The 15,851-nt window shown below is 49.1% G+C and overlaps 1 protein-coding gene across 1 annotated transcript in view; it reads right to left on the bottom strand.

Annotated features, from left to right (window-relative positions):
• Positions 1-1,136: 1,136 nt before the first annotated feature.
• LOC144168440 (uncharacterized) overlaps positions 1,137-15,851 on the bottom strand; it is a 33,030-nt gene continuing 18,315 nt past the window's right edge. Inside the window, exons 4-5 of the mRNA XM_077697428.1 lie at positions 3,411-3,671; positions 1,137-2,894 (exon numbers count right to left, since the gene is read on the bottom strand). Coding sequence (XP_077553554.1) covers positions 2,640-2,894; positions 3,411-3,671 — 516 coding nt within the window. The 3' untranslated portion in view covers positions 1,137-2,639. The remainder of the gene's footprint in view (positions 2,895-3,410; positions 3,672-15,851) is intronic.

The raw sequence follows: 15,851 nt of genomic DNA, 5'->3' as shown, positions 1-15,851 counted from the left end.
AATTTACGTGGCATGGCCGGAAAGAGACCATCGTCTCTCTAGTTGCAGCGAAGTGAACAAATGCGCGGCCATATACTTTTTTTTTAACCTTTAGCCCAAGGCAACCGAAGTGGTTAGGAGGAGCGGGATGGAGTTTCAAAATGGTTAGATTTAGAGGCGCGCACACGGACCGAACGCTAGCCGCTAGCTGAATCCAGGCATGCGTGCTATTACGCGGTACCTTGAATGAAAAACCGCTATTCCGTATGCCGTTTTCAGTATCCGCATGCAGGTCTCGATTCTATACTGAAAAAAACTAGGGTTCAGAGTGGTGGAAACATAAGGGAAACATACCTTTGAGGAGAGAGGCTCGAACCCAAAATATGTTGCGCTACTTTAGGTCAGTTCAAGTGACGTCTGGAAGGGATATTGTGCAATTGCGTACGTTACGGCGAAAGCAGCCCGTGTTGTGGGGAAGAAGTCTGAGCGGTCATCCGCACCAGGGCCATTCCTCACGTGTGTGAAGATACGGAACAAGCCTACGCTGGATTCGAGAGTGACCCCCCCCCCCCCCCCCCCCAAAAAAAAAAGAATGTCGTGCACTTGCTGTAAATGCCACCTTCCTTGCCGATTTTTTTTTTTTTTGAGCGTTTATTCTGCCACAAGGCATAGATAACGGGTATGAGTTAATGATGAGGAAAGTTGATTACGTGAACGTGAAAATGTTCGCTTCGACGATTGCCACTGAGGACGTTCATTTTCACATTTCAGGCATTCGGCGACTTGCTATGGGATAGGTCAACTGCCTTATTTTTCTCTGTGGCCGCCTAGAAACGCAAGCACCCACAAAAAGAAAGTGCACTTAACGTCAACTTTCCTTCTGTTTTATTTTCTAATCTTCGGCAGGAAAAACTCAGCACCTCGATCTACACACGCACATAAATAAAACACAGCAAATTTACCAATGCTTTCGTCCGCACTACCACAGCCACAAATAACAGAGGGTAAAAGTTTTCAATGAAAGATTGCCATGCGCCTTGAGCGCTGCAGTTGTGGGGCCAGCTGTGTTCCAGCAGTTTATTCAGACATCCAGTACAGCCTGCGCACATGTGTGCCATTTGTAAGCAAGATCAGCGCTCAGCCCACACGTTCTCGGTGGCGTCACTGCGGAGCATCATGGTTCTAACATCAATAATACAACCGCCGTACCTAGAATTGCAGCGCGTCTCGGTTTGGGAAAAAGCAGTGAAGGTATTTATTTAGTTGGCTGTTTTATAGAATGTGTAATAGGTTGCTGGATTTTTTTTTTTTACCAAGTTAGAGGTGGCCCGTGAAATTCGCTGCCGTCTTCTTGGTGTTTTAGTCATGAAACGTACGTATATACCTGAACATTATTCCCAACGCTTTGACCTGGAACCTGTTAACGAATTATTTTATGCTAACTCTGCTAGATACAAATATGTAAATCATTCCTTGATTGATTGATTGATTGATTGATTGATTGATTGATTGATTGATTGATTGATTGATTGATTGATTGATTGATTGATTGATTGATTGATTGATTGATTGATTGATTGTATGGTTAAACACGCCGACGCAATGCAGGCGGTGAGGCACGCCGTAGTGGAGGGCTCCGGATTAATTTTGACCACCTGGGGATTTTTAACGAATATGTAAATCATTGATCTTCATTTTACCTGCACGCTCTAGAGTGAACAAATTTTAACAACCTTCAACACCTTGTATTGATTGATTGATTGATTGATTGATTGATTGATTGATTGATTGATTGATTGATTGATTGATTGATTGATTGATTGATTGATTGATTGATTGATTGATTGATTGATTGATTGATTGATTGAAAAGTACGAAGGATCGGGCGATTTGGGGAACGCCTCATTACATTATACAAAATGTACGCCATCACCACGCGGTAATAGATGTAGGAAATCATTTTACGAGGAACAGGGCTACATCGTTTTTCGTACCCAGTCCGAACAGTTGAAATGAAATGAAACGAAAGACCTTCACAAGAGCCAAGTGCAAAAATTTGCAAAAACAGGGTACTACCAATGACGTCACTTTTGAGGGCTTTTATTTTCCTGGCTTGTCTCGTAGCCGCCTTTCACACATGCAGGGAACTCAACTGTCTCTGTCCTGTCTCTACTTCAGTCCCTCATCTACATTTCGTATAAGACGCCGAGCTCAATGCCAGAAAGCCACTATCAATAGAAAGGAGATTGGACTGTTTCGCTTTTCTTCGTTAGGGTCGTTTAACAGCTACCAGTGTACATTGTTTAGCGAGGGATATACGAGAGAGCCAGCCAGCATATCGCTTCCTTTATCTCGAATGGGGCTGTTTTAAAAACTTGAGGAAATAACAAGTGCGCCACAAAAGACTGACGCGGAACCAGAGACAAATTTCACTGCCGCCATTTTGAGCCCTAAAGAAGCGGTTTATAAACTTTTCTTTCCCAAGTGCCACACGAAGGCGCCTCTATGAGGTTGCTTCCAGGAACTAAAATTGCACGTTCAATGCACTAAAGGCGATAAATCTGCGGTCCCCCATACGTGGAGGCAATCTTCCTGAGGACGACGGGCCAACGCGACAAGCAGCGGAAGCGATTTGATTCGCTATCCAGGCGGTTCCTCAGTCAAGACGGCTCGGCCAGCTCTGTCGATGGGGACGTCGAATTTGGTGAGGCCGTGGTAGCTTTCCTGGAGGCGTGCTCGCGAGCCTTGATTCGGAGAACGTCAAGGCTCGAAGGCGTGGATGACGATGCCATCGAGGGTGGCGGTGACGCCTGCAGTGTTCTGGGCGCCGCTACCTTCTTGGTACTCGGGCCGAGGTCGAGGACAGCGGCTGAAGAGCACGGGGGTGGTGGAGGCAGTAGAGCAGGCAACATGTACTGCACGGCACACGGTTAAGAGGTCAGAAAGGGCAGTGGTGTATGTATATAGATTTCACTTCGATGGGGACACTACCCCCCTCCCCCCCCCCCCCCCCCCCTTAAGAAAAAGGAGATAACATGAAGGAAACAGGAAATGCAAGAACTAAGCAAAAATAAGTTTAAATTAAAGATCAAGCACTTCTGGATGCCCTGGGTGAACTTTTTATAACCTTCTGGTGGTTTTGTTTCTTTTTGTTTAAATTCCTGGGTATAGCAAGAAGTCCTGATCGTCGTGGTGAGAGAAAATCACCGCATCTAACTCACTCTGGCATTCCACGATAGCTAGCTTAAGAAATGCGGCATAATGGACAAGAGTCTGTGGCCTTGTCCACTATGCCGCCTTTCTTCAGCTAGCCATCGTGGAATGCCACGGTGACTTATAATACGCGCTGATGCGGGTGGATTGTTAAGAACAATGCAACATCCGCTGTGCTGCACGCAGGATGTGAAACGTCAAACTCTCTGGCTCCTCACCCCGTACAACTTGGGCCAGGGGGGCGCCACGAAGGCCGCCGCCGAAGGGCTTCCCCAGAAGGGCTCTCCGAAGGGGCCGGCCGCGAACAGCTCGGCTCCCCGGGTGCCGCACGCGGCCTGTAGGAAGGGCCCCAGGGCCCGGTCGGACGAGGGAGGGCCCATGGCCCCGCTGCCGGCGCTGGTGGGCAACACAGGCGGGCTCTCTCGTCCCATGGCCTTCTCGCGCTTGCGCCACTTGGCCCGCCGGTTCTGGAACCAAACCTGCGTACCGCCCGGCGCAGATGGCGCGTCAATTGGGATTTGAAGCGCGCGCATTTTTTCAAGCTATTCGTTACTATTCATTTTTTTCAAGCTATTCGTTATTACCTTACTATTCGTTACATGCTTCGGAGAAGCCCGTGCACACATTCTCCTATGCATTTGTGCCCCGATACACATGTCCCTAATGCATTCGTTCAAATATGTCTATCGGACTGCTTTGTCTTAAGACCAGGTAGCCCTCAGCTCAAGCCTATATAACCTACGTGTGGAGCAATGGGAAGCTCACTTACGTAAAGCTGCGGGTATCTTTTAACAGACTTATGCTTGCAAGCGTAACGTTACAATGAGCTTTACAATAAACAATGAACGTTATTGGCATCATCTGCAGAATACACAATGTCGGAGGGCGGCAGAAAAAGCTATCTCAAGGATAGAGCCTGACGGAGCTGCGGGCCCCCGTTTCGGCACCAGCGTACAACAGTGTTCCGCAGTACATGAACAATAATAAATCGCGCAGAAATATGGCGTCCCTTGCACCATTCAAAGAATGTACAATAAACAACAGAAAAACAACAACAGAAAAAAGAAAAGAAAGTCAGTAAATTACGGGAAGCGTCGGCCAATTCTGCGGCTATGTGCTTGCGTCCCATTCAATGGAGTTTAGGAGCCATTTTGGTGCTGCAAACTCCGGACACCAGGCAGCGGCTTTCTCGTTCAATGGACCATTTAATTCTTTAGCGTTAATAATGTAAAACATGGCTTATTAGATTTTGTAAACAAAGTAATGTTAGACCATGGTAGTACTGGTCATTACTCCATACGTTACTCAATTTGTCTAATTTTTGCTGATGTGCTCCGCAATTTTAACTCTTGCTGCATACTGCAGAGACAACAATCTGAAGCCAATACATGTACATATATGTCATAATTGGAAATGAGGCGCTCGTTGGCCTCCTTGAGCTGCTTCAGTGCTTGCTTTTTCTGTCTGTCTGTCTGTCTGCCTGTCTGTCTGTCTGTCTGTCTGTCTGTCTGTCTGTCTGTCTGTCTGTCTGTCTGTCTGTCTGTGCTTGTGTGGATTTGTGTGCATTTTCATTCATGTGTATGTGTGTATGAGTGCGGACGTGCCTATGTATACGTGCCTATGCGTACATCTGTGCAGAATTGCGAGCAATATAAGTGCCGGCGTTGCAATGAGCTACATATTGAAATCTGCAGCCGAAGCATGCTGTTTCAGCACACATCTATGGCGCGATTTCACTTGACCAAATAGGCCGAGCAAAAGAAACACGCAAAAACGCGAGCTACATATGTCCTTTAGTTGTAAGAAACGGGTATGAAAGCAATTCAACACGACTCTGAAAGCCAGCCATTATTCCTGTTAACAAACCAATCAAGCCTTTTAGCCACCCTTTGGAAGCCCAAGAATAACAAAAAAAATGAAGTGATCACCAAAAGCTTCTTGTAAATTCTGTTCTGACGCGAAAGACGCCTCGCGGCATTCGCTGCATAAAATGCGCGCTTGCGTGAATAAAAGGTCAGAGCGCTGTCACGTCTAACGTCCCGAAACAAGGTTTGCGCGTGAAATGAATCGATTATGCCAGATTTCCGCCTAATCTTCGCGGAGCTAAGAGAAAAAAAAAACTTTAGGGCCCGTTATTAAAGGCAAATTACGTTTTCCCCACAGCAGACGCGAGCACTCGAAAAATCTTCCCCCCTTTATCGTCGCCATGTTTAATAAAACGAACTCCCTTCTTTCGAAAACGCGGGGAGTTCATCTTATTAATAAAACAATCGTGCTATTAACACGTCTTCCTTTTTGTTTCGCGCGCACAAAGTATAAAACATTGTTTCAAAGAACAAGCCACGCGCAGGACAATTCGTCCGCGCCAGCTAATCGCTAACAACCAAAAGCAAGCCATCTGATTCAAGAAAAGAATCGTACACACTGTAGCAACGCCTTCACCGATTAAAGGCAACTCCTCGGCACACGGAAGCTAAAGGAAAAACAATACCGGTATCTGAAGAAAAAAAAAACGGACAAAAGAAAAGCAAAACTGAACGAGACACAGTCCGAAAGTGGCGGGGATACAACAAGCGCAAACGAAGGGTCGAGCCGCCCGCCGCCGAAGGGTCGCGTAAAGCAAGAAACAAAAGAGTAGATGACACACTCGGCGCGAGGGGGCGGGTCAGGACTCCCCCCTCGTACAAGGGCGAGCGGCGGCCGCCGAACCGACCGGTAACGCAGACGAGACACAGTTATTGCGCCGAATAGCCACTTACCGCTTTCAGCGCCCTCTCACGCCTCCGCGAAAGAACTTAACTAATCGCCACTTGCCCCGGGTGTCTCTCTTAATAAGAGGCCGGCCCGCTTTTCTTCTACGAGGGACGCAAATTAAGTTTTCATAAGCGCCAAGCCGTGATTTGCGCATGGATATCTTCCTTTTGGCCGCCCGGCCGGCGTGTTTGCGCAGCCCTCGGGGGACCTATGAGGACAGTTTAGGGACAGGAAGGAAAGGGGCGCCGGCAGAGTTGAACAAAGATAAAAGGGACCCGAAATATATCGAATATATCCATCCCCCGGCGTCTCTCTTCACTTCACCCCGCTTAATGTGAACGCTGAGCAATATGGGCGCGCGTTTCGCACGTCCCTGCAGCGGACGGTGTCTGGTCGCGTATCGTATAACAAGGTAGGCGCAGCAGAGCACCGTGCATGAGTAAAAAACCACAATCGCGTGTTGGAGCAGAGCAGTCCGGTACTTGTTGCGTACATTATAGACGCTAAGATTTCGCGCCGGGTCTCCATTAAGCGGCTGAAAGGGCGCTTGTGTACGCAACGGCTTATTGGGGAAGCTGTTGGCGCCCTAATTTAGTTTGGCCCCTAAGTAAGTCCGCTCAAAATGAGTTTTTGAAAGGTGAGAGGTAAAAAAAGAAATGGGGAGGGAAAAACGAAGTGGTGAGTTGCGTAGCGGTGGTGTGCCGGCGGAGAGGTTGACAGGACGAACGTAGGAAAGGGGTGTTAAAAGCAGTTTGGATTGGTGTGCCGGGGAGAGAGAGAGGGGGGGGGGGGGGAGGGGGATAAGAACGAAAAAGAGATAGTCCCATTGCGCGAGTTAAAGCGGAGGCAGCGCTTTTCTGCGCGGAGCATTAGCGCCACGCTTCCGGCGTGACGTCATTTCCGGCCAGGGCAAATACGAGGAGGCGCTTGAGTCGGTCGATGATGACGGGTGCCGGAAAAGGGCCTTATTGCGAATGTCCCTACGAGCCGAGCACGGGCCGAGCAGCCAGCGCGCCTGTTTGCTTTGCCACCACCGCTGCCGCGCTGGCGGGAAAACGCGTTTAGGGCCCATCGTCGTACGGTGCAGAGCGAGAAAGCTTCGGTCTGCAGCAGTGGACCTGATTTCATTAGCCAATCAGATAGGCCGTGAAAGCGTCTCTCTCTTTCCCGCCCCGCCGCCATCTTTCCCGGCCCTGCAAGCTTCGGAAGCCTGAAAGAATGAGCGAAGTATGCGGCCTACTGTGCCCCCACCACCCCCGCACTTTGCCCGCCCGATGTCACTTCCCCGTCATGCGGACGAGTACTATTTGCTACAGTGTGGCGTCTGGGGCGTTAAACTCATCATATTTGATTTCTGCAGCGCGGCAACATGGCGCTAAGTACAATAGACGTCACGTTAGAGAGCGTAAACAGGCGGTAAGCAAGTTGTAACGCGACGTTTCTTTATCATTCGGTCGGCTACTCCATCATCGGTCAAAACTTTGCTCTGCCGTGTCACGGGCATGGGAAATTATTACAATAATAACGAGCAGAAAGCTACTTGCGTTTCTTTCTTCTTTTTTTTTTTTTTTTTTTTGAATCTTAATGACGCGCTCCCAACTTCCTGACACCTACGTCACCTGGATCCCGGGGCATGAAGGGATGGCGGGAAACGAAGCAGCGCACGCTGCAGCCCGAGAGCACACCATCCGGGCCTTCCTGCCACCCAACATCCGTGCTGCGACGGGCGCAGAAGACGTACCCATCACCTGCAGGGCCACACTTCAGCACTACCGACCTTAGCGGAGGAGATATCCCCCACCACACCCCAACCTCACCAAGGAAGAGAGCGTAATCTTTCGTCGGCTTCAAACAAACACGTACACGCGCGGAATAATCATGAACCGCATCTACCCCACGCAATTTTCATATCTCTGCCCTTACTGCGACATACCCGACACCTTGGCACACATGATCCTGGAGTTCCCTTGCGAAGACCGCCGTCCAGACCCACCTATGGATAGCTAAGCATCCTCAGCAATACTGACTTCCGCACCACAAGACAATGCGAGCGCCCATGCCACCGGTGACCACGACATCGCTGAAAAGTGGGAGGCACTGCTCGTCTACGAGGATCCGGAGAACCAGAAGAATCTGGTGAACCGGGCGAAGACGGCAGCCACCGCCAGAGGTTTCCTGGACTGAGGAAACCTACGACCTCGGACCGGCAAGGACCAAGTCCTAGCTAGTCTTTTCAGCAAATAAACGTTTATTTCTCCTCTCTTGAAGGCATGCACTTCTGCAACACCGTGCCTAAATGCAATTTCGGCTAAAGAAGCTTCGAATTGCCAAAAGAAGTTATAATGGCGGCGTGAAAACCCACTCATAATAGCTTCGAGATTTCATACGTGAAGACCTTGACGCCACGTGTTAAGTAATTTGCTTGAAATTGCATTTTCTTTGATGTTAGTGAAGTCAAGCTCCATAGCTCGACCTAATTGCGCCCTGTATTAGGCGCATAAAGCACAGTCGCCTGAACGTAGGGAACATGCTTTTTTACACTGCTCCAACAAACTCGCATGTACAACATAATATTTCTTGTAATACCCAAAATAAATGCTTTTGGGAATGTGTATAAATGTGGAAGAAGCCCTGTTTCGAGAAACTGCAATCGTTCTTCTAACACGAAAGTGTTTTACGCCGGGATACCCCAAGATCTCATTGACGTCATATCTGTCACGGAAATGACATCGCCAGAAAAATTTCCACTGACGCGGCTGCGCCTCGATTCGAGCCTCGAACTCTCTCGCCGCAACGGGAGGTACAAAGCGCCCTGCCAACTGCGCTATCAACTCCTTTCTTTATTGAACTTAAGCGCAAGCAGGTCTACGAACGCGCCTTATATATTTCCCTATGACCTTCTTCATTCAGATGGTGCTGCCGTCTAGGAGAAACGAAGCGAAGTAGTGCATCATAATGAGCGAGTTGGCGCCTCGATGCCAGCGCCTTCCTGTACAGCGGACGCGCGTGAATTGAGGCACCCTCCGTCGCTTACTACTTGGGCTGTAATGGCCCCGTGCGAGAAAACTATTGCATTAAGAGCCGCAGAAAGGCAACGATGCCGACAGGCCAATGTCGCGCTCGTGACTGTTTTGGTGCGACGAGAGACTCGCCAGCTGAGAGCGGAACGAGTTCCCGCATTCACGGTCCAAGGTGCGAAATCAGCCTCTCGCGTTCCACAAGCTGAGCTCGTCGCAACGCAACCGTATGCCGTACACGCCACGAGCAGGACCGAAGTGGCTGCATTCTTGCCGAAGCGACCCACCAGCTCGACGTCGCTTGCCAAGCGCACCCATAAGACAGCTGCCGACCCGCACGTCATGCTCCTTTCGCTTCAGCGGACTGTGTGCTCACCAAACGATTCGCTGACAACCCGTTCGGTTTCGTTCGCACTGTTTTCAAGCGTCTGTGGTTTCAGACGAATTTACGCAATGCTCCGGCGCGTGAAATCCAGTGTCCAACGCTGATGCGTCTAACAGTGCCAGAACGACATAATATAAATAGCGATGTGCAAGTTCATACCGATGCACAATAAGCATTCAAATGCTCCTGTGAACATGGGCGTCGGCAGGATTTTGTCTTAATGGGGGCAAGCCCATTGTATTCATTGTTCTGGTGTGGCTTGGGGTGGGGGGGTGGCAACAAGCGCTTCTTTTGCACACCCCTGCAGGCGCCCACACTTGTGAAGGCACATTTAACTCTCGTGTATTACCGATTTCCATGAAAGAGGGATCGACCACATTTTTTTTCTTTGCTAAGATGCCTTACAACAAGCTATCGACCTCACCCTCCAGTATCTCGCACCTCGCGGCCTAACCTGTGCTCCCCAAAAGTCCGCTCTCTTGGTCCTCCGCGCCAGAACGCGTGGTCGACCCCCGAGCACCACCCCAGACCCTCAAGTTACTATCAAAGATGCACTGGTGCCGAAAGTGAAAACCCTGCGAATTCTCGGCGTGCCTTTTCATGTGGATGGTTCTGGAGCAGCACTCCTCCCACAACTGCAGGGCACGATATCGCAACTTATCCATCTCATCCGGCGAATCTGCACACACCAACATGGACTGAGGGAACAGGACACTTGCCGTCTCGTTCACGCCCTACTTCTAAGCCGCCTCACATACGGCACCCCCTACGTCTGCCTCAAACCTCAAGAACAGAGCAAGCTGGATGCACTCATTCGCCGGGCTTACAAGATCGCTCTAGGCCTCCCAGCTTTCGCCGCCACACAGAAATTGCTTCAACTGGGGCTGCATAACACCCTCTCTGAACTCCTCGAAGCCCAACAGACAAGTCAATTGGCACGCCTGTCCCTCACTCCTACCGGCCGAACTGTCCTCAGGGCACTAGGCCGCCCCACGCCGAACCCTCATAACGAGCTTCACCCCCTCCCTCCCCATATCCGGACCAATATCAAGGTGGCACCAATTCCACGTCACATGCATCCCATATACAACACAGGCCGACGCAAAGCCAGAGTGCAGCACCTTGAACGAAAGTACTCCTCAGCCCCGGATGCTCGCTATAGCGACATCGCCCAAACCCCATCACACCCCCGCTCGACCCTAGCGGTCACGGACAACGAGGGCACCGTTCTCAACGCCGCTACCTTCTTTCATCTTTCTTCGAACGCTGCTGAAGCCACCGCCATTGCCCTCGCGGCGGCCACCCACACACCCACCACCCACCTAACCATAATCACGGACTCTCAACAAGCCTGCCGATATTACCTCCAGGGAAGAGTACCCCCGGCGGCGCTCAAGCTCCTGAAAGCCATTCGCGACCTACCTACAATAACAATCGTGTGGACCCCGGGACACGCCTCACTCCCTGGGAATGAAGCAGCACATGCTGCAGCCCGCGAGCTTCACTTCCGGGCGTTCCCTACAGGGCCAGGCGGCTCGGACTCTACGACGGCCACTATCCATCCTCTTCCACCCTGCTTCACCGACATCTTATCCCACTACCGCCACACTCGCCGAAAATATCCTCCGCCCCACTCTACCCTGTCCGTCGAAGAATCACGAATCTGGCGCAGACTACAAACTGGCACATACTATAACTCCACCATCCTCTCCCACATCTCCCCCTCACGCTTCGAGTACAACTGCCCGGACTGTCAAGTTCCAGCCACCACTGCCCACCTCGTCTTCCTGTGCCCTCAACACCCTGTTCCTCTCCCTTCCCCTACCCCCGAGCAGTGGGAATGCGCGTTGACCAGCTCGGACCTGCAGGAGCAGCTCAGCCTGATCCAGCGGGCCACGCGAGCAGCGGCGGCGCGCGGCCTCCTGAACTGAGGACGCCACCCACCGTTCTTTTTTTTTTTTTTTCTCAATAAACGTTTTGCCTCCTCCTCCTCCTCCTAACCCTCTTCAGCACGTGCACATACGGAAGTAGACGTACGCCGCGCCGAGCGATGGTACTCATCTTGATTGATTGATTGATTGATTGATTGATTGATTGATTGATTGATTGATTGATTGATTGATTGATTGATTGATTGATTGATTGATTGAAAAATGCGTTGACAACCAGGTGAAAAACGCAGCTGGGGAAAAAAAACTTTAAAGGAGTCTTGTAGTACAAGTTACCCATTTACAAAGTCATGCTCTTAGCCGTCTTCGCTCCAGCATCTGTCCGCACAACAAAGAATGAACAAAAACCCGTGATAGACTCAATACTTCTCGCACAAATGCAAGTATGCATACAAGCGTTTAAGTGTTGCTCGCTGTCGCGACCAAAGACGACGGTGATTACTCACTGACTAGTACCTGGTTGCTTTCACGCCCTCGATCGTGCTAAGCTTAAATTACAAACGAATCACCGACATCACCTGGACGACTTTAATCAGTTATGTATGCTCTTTCATGTAATGTTTTCTTAGCGTTATTGTTATTCGTGCGCGCCGTTTTCATTTCCATTGATTTGTCCGAGGCTTCTGACACGATTAATCATAACAGTATTTTTTATGTATAACTCTACAGTGTTAATGAATGTCATTAGATGTTACTGGGTGTAAAACAGGCGCCACGTATTCGCACATTAAACTCTGTTAATAGCTATAATGGTGTGCGTTAGGGGTTTATCTTAGAGTCATTCTTATTTATGGCATTGGTTAACGACTTGCCCCAGAACTTTACACCGCAATGTTTCATGCGCAGGCGATACAACTATCTTGTCTGCTGGTTCCAACGTTAAAAATTCCTGGGGAACATTAAAAAATCAAGTTTTGGGGGTTTGGCACGCCGAAGCGACACTTCGGCTGTGAGGCGCGCCGTAGTGGGAGCTCCCGATTAATTTTGACCAACTAAAGATCTTTAAAGGGTCCATGCAGACGAAACACACGTTTTGTTCATTCGAAAGATTGCTTCGTTAGAATCATACTGACACCAGTTATAACGTAAACTTCGCTCAAAAAGTTACATAATTAGGAAAAAAGAGAATGGCCATACAACTCACTAGCTGATTTCCCGCACTATAACGTAAGACGTCATATGCACAGCCGTTCAATTGGCTAAGGCCGTCAAAATCAAACGCAAGTTAGGCAGGGTTTATAAGCTTGCAGAACGAGCTATTTTCGCTTAAGGACAATGCATATTCATTTTACAGCAGTTAAGAATGGTAGGGTGTAACAATGGCACTTACGAAATTACACGTAAACATAGAATTACCAGTGCGTACTGCTGTTGGTACTGCGCGCACGATGCTTGTTATAGCTGCACAGCAGTGCGCGGCTTTGGGGTGTCTCAGAAGACACTGGCCGATTGGCGTAAGCGACATTGTCTCACGTGACCCCGTTGGTCGAACATACCCCATGTTTCACGAAACGATTACCACCTACCGTAACAAAAAAAAAAAAAAAAAAACAAGCCAGGTGCAAATACGGTCAAAAACTAAGCAAGGGCGGATAACGGTGCGGGGCAGTATGGCGGCGCCATCTAGGAGGACTGACGGTAAACAAGGCTCCGCAGTCCGCTGCAGACTTTAAAGTTCGCTTGAGGACGCGTCCATGGGGCGACATGGCAGACGTCACAAAGCACACGATTTGGCGGAAGAATCAAAATGTTAACTTAAAGAAATTATTGCCCTGAGAATAAAGCATTACTTTTAGTCGGAAAAGCGCTGGGGGCACTATCAAACACGACATATTTCGAATAAAACAATCTTGCATTTTGTCTGCATTACCCCTTAGGTCCGCTTACGTGCTATGAAGGCGAAAGCATTACGGCTTAACCTGGCGATACTTATGAAAGGGTTATTTACTGCTACATCGAGTTTGCGTCTCTTTTTTCGCTCTCGTTTCTTCGTTTTCTGAAGTGAATTACTTCGAAGGCAGCCTAGTGGCACTTCATGCCATGGCTTCCCCACAATATGAGTTCTCCATCGATGGCGCGCACGTGCTGTGCTCACCTACTGTCTCGGTCACCTGTCACGTGATGAGCACCGTACTCACCAGACTAACTCTTGTTTCGCCGCTGAAAACGTGCGCATGAAGCGTGGCGGAAAACGCGCTGGTGGTAACTCCGACTCTGGAGACCCTGGCTAAGGCGTTGCGCTGCTGAGCACTAGGACACGGGTTCGATTCCCGGCCGCGGTGGCCGCTTTTCTGATGGAGGCGAAAAGCAAGAACGCCCGTGTGTACGAGATTTCGGCGCACGTTAAAGATCCCCAGGTGGTCCAAATTAAGCCGGAGCCCTCCACTACGGCGTGCCTCATCGCCTGCGTTGCGTCGGCGCGTTAAACCCTGCAACCAGACTCTGTAGGCCCGCGTTCGATTTCCATAGAAACTCAAATGTGTTTTTTCTCTTCACAGCGGTGGCCTTTTTTGTACAGGACAACAACACCGGCTTTTCTCATTACAGATCACTTGCCGCCTTCCCGTTGATCACTTAATCTCTAACTTCATAAATGTTATTGAAAACGCCAAACAGTTAACTTTAACAAAATCGCCTTTTATCATTTGTATTCCTCGAAACGCTACCTGCTTTCCTAGCTCCCTGCTCATCTTCTAAAAAGATTGTCCTTTGTAATCGCGCTAAGTAGTTTTCTCGTTGATGAGCAGCAAGCAGCAAGCTCTGATCAGCAAGTGATTGTTATTAAAGACCACAGTCTTTCTTGGGCTCCTTAAAAGCGAAAATATTGATTTGTCTGTCTGTTTGTGCCCCTCGGTTCATCCACCCGGTTAAAAGCCAAATAAGTCTTGAACGAGACGCAAATCATTTCTAAAGTACTAAATTTTGTGGCAAAGTTCATACTTGTCAACATTGTTGAGCAAAAAGAAAAGATTAGGCATATTTGAGGAACGACATCAATGCACAAGTGATATTTGCACTGTTATTTAAATTAAAACACATGGCTGCTAGATTTTGGTGATAGGAAATAACAAATACGCCATAAAAAAATGTCTTCACCTCAAAATACAAAAAGCGCCCGCAGCGTCTCCACGTGGCATTGTTTCAAGTTCGAAGGTTCCAGTAGGTGGCGCGGGCAGTTGAACGCGGCAAAAATTGAATTGACTTGAGAAAGCCTCCACTGCGTTTATCATGGGAGGACCAAAACGGGAAGAGGGTGAAAAGAAAGGCAATTACTTGGCTGGGGCAGCAGATGAGTATTGTATATCGACGACATTTGCAGCGAAGTGAGCACATCCGCGCCCATTTTTAAGAAATCATTTTACGCTTTCAGGGCACCGATTCCCGTAATCCATAATTTTATGTTCGAACCCTTCTGGGCTCACACGTTTTGCCTTCATTAATGGCCATCTAAGATACAGCATCTGCAATCAGTTTCACATGCGCCTCCCCCACCCCTTGTCATTCGTTATTACATTACATGAATGAATGAGTGAATATTGGAGAGGTCGATAGCCTTATGTTGGGAAAGATGATGGGGAGAAAAGTAAAAGGGAAACAAGGAAAAAAATAAGCCGTTCCACTCAATGTGAAAACTGTCGGTAGTGCAGAGCAGTGATTCGCCATAATGGGCTGTAGCGCCGTTATCCGCTCACTGATACCACCCAATGCAATTCAAATTTCCCGCATTCGCAGTGCTCGCGCGCATGAAACTGCGCCAGCTGGAGTTCTGTTCTTTTTGTACTTGCTCTTCCTCTCGCACGTGCGGGTGTTGCAGCGCTATACATTTTTTCTCTTACTATCGTAAAAATGAACCCAACGAGTGTTCCTAACTAAATTAAGGCGGGGGCTGCCAGTTAATTACGTACATTTTGCCCCAAATGTACCTGCAGTTTTCTTTGCGATAAACAACGGGGAGATGTATGACAAGCGCCAGCAGTTCACGAGTTTTGAACGCTTATGACTATATAAGCCGCTTGGCTTTCGAAGCCTCTGGGTTACGCTGCGACGACAGCCGCTACGACGGAACGCCGTGTAGCTCAACTTGGGTCCAGCGAGCGAGCTACGACGCCAAGGCGAGCCCTTAAAGTGCTCTACACTTAAAACTATGTTCGCAGGAGACATAAGGCCATTTTCCTTGCATGCCTTCGTTGCAGATGCATTCCTGAGAGTTATGGAATCGCCCATATCCAGGCCGCAAACTGCTTTCGGTACATGGCTTTCGCTGTTCTTCGGTAGGCCATGGCCGCGGTTCCAACCGCGACACGCGGTCTTCGTGGCGGTCATTAAATGGGACCCGCTCGGCGGCTTCTGTACCTACACCAGTCTCGTCCTCAGATATTGCTTTTAATCAAATTTTCAACACGAATGCTAAATTACTCCCTCTGAATCACTTGTCAGGCGTCCTACAGGATCATGTTAACGGTTTCCCGTTCCACGCCATTATTTGCAACCGAATCCTCTGTCCGGAAGGAGAGGGCAGACGTGGGTATTTCTCTCTCTCTCTCTCTCTCTCTC

The sequence above is a fragment of the Haemaphysalis longicornis genome, unplaced genomic scaffold, assembly GCF_048455015.1.
Source record: "Haemaphysalis longicornis isolate Haplotype H1 unplaced genomic scaffold, Haemaphysalis longicornis Haplotype H1 scaffold_2, whole genome shotgun sequence".
Lineage (NCBI taxonomy): Eukaryota > Metazoa > Arthropoda > Arachnida > Ixodida > Ixodidae > Haemaphysalis > Haemaphysalis longicornis.
This window is presented reverse-complemented; position numbering and strand designations above follow the sequence as displayed.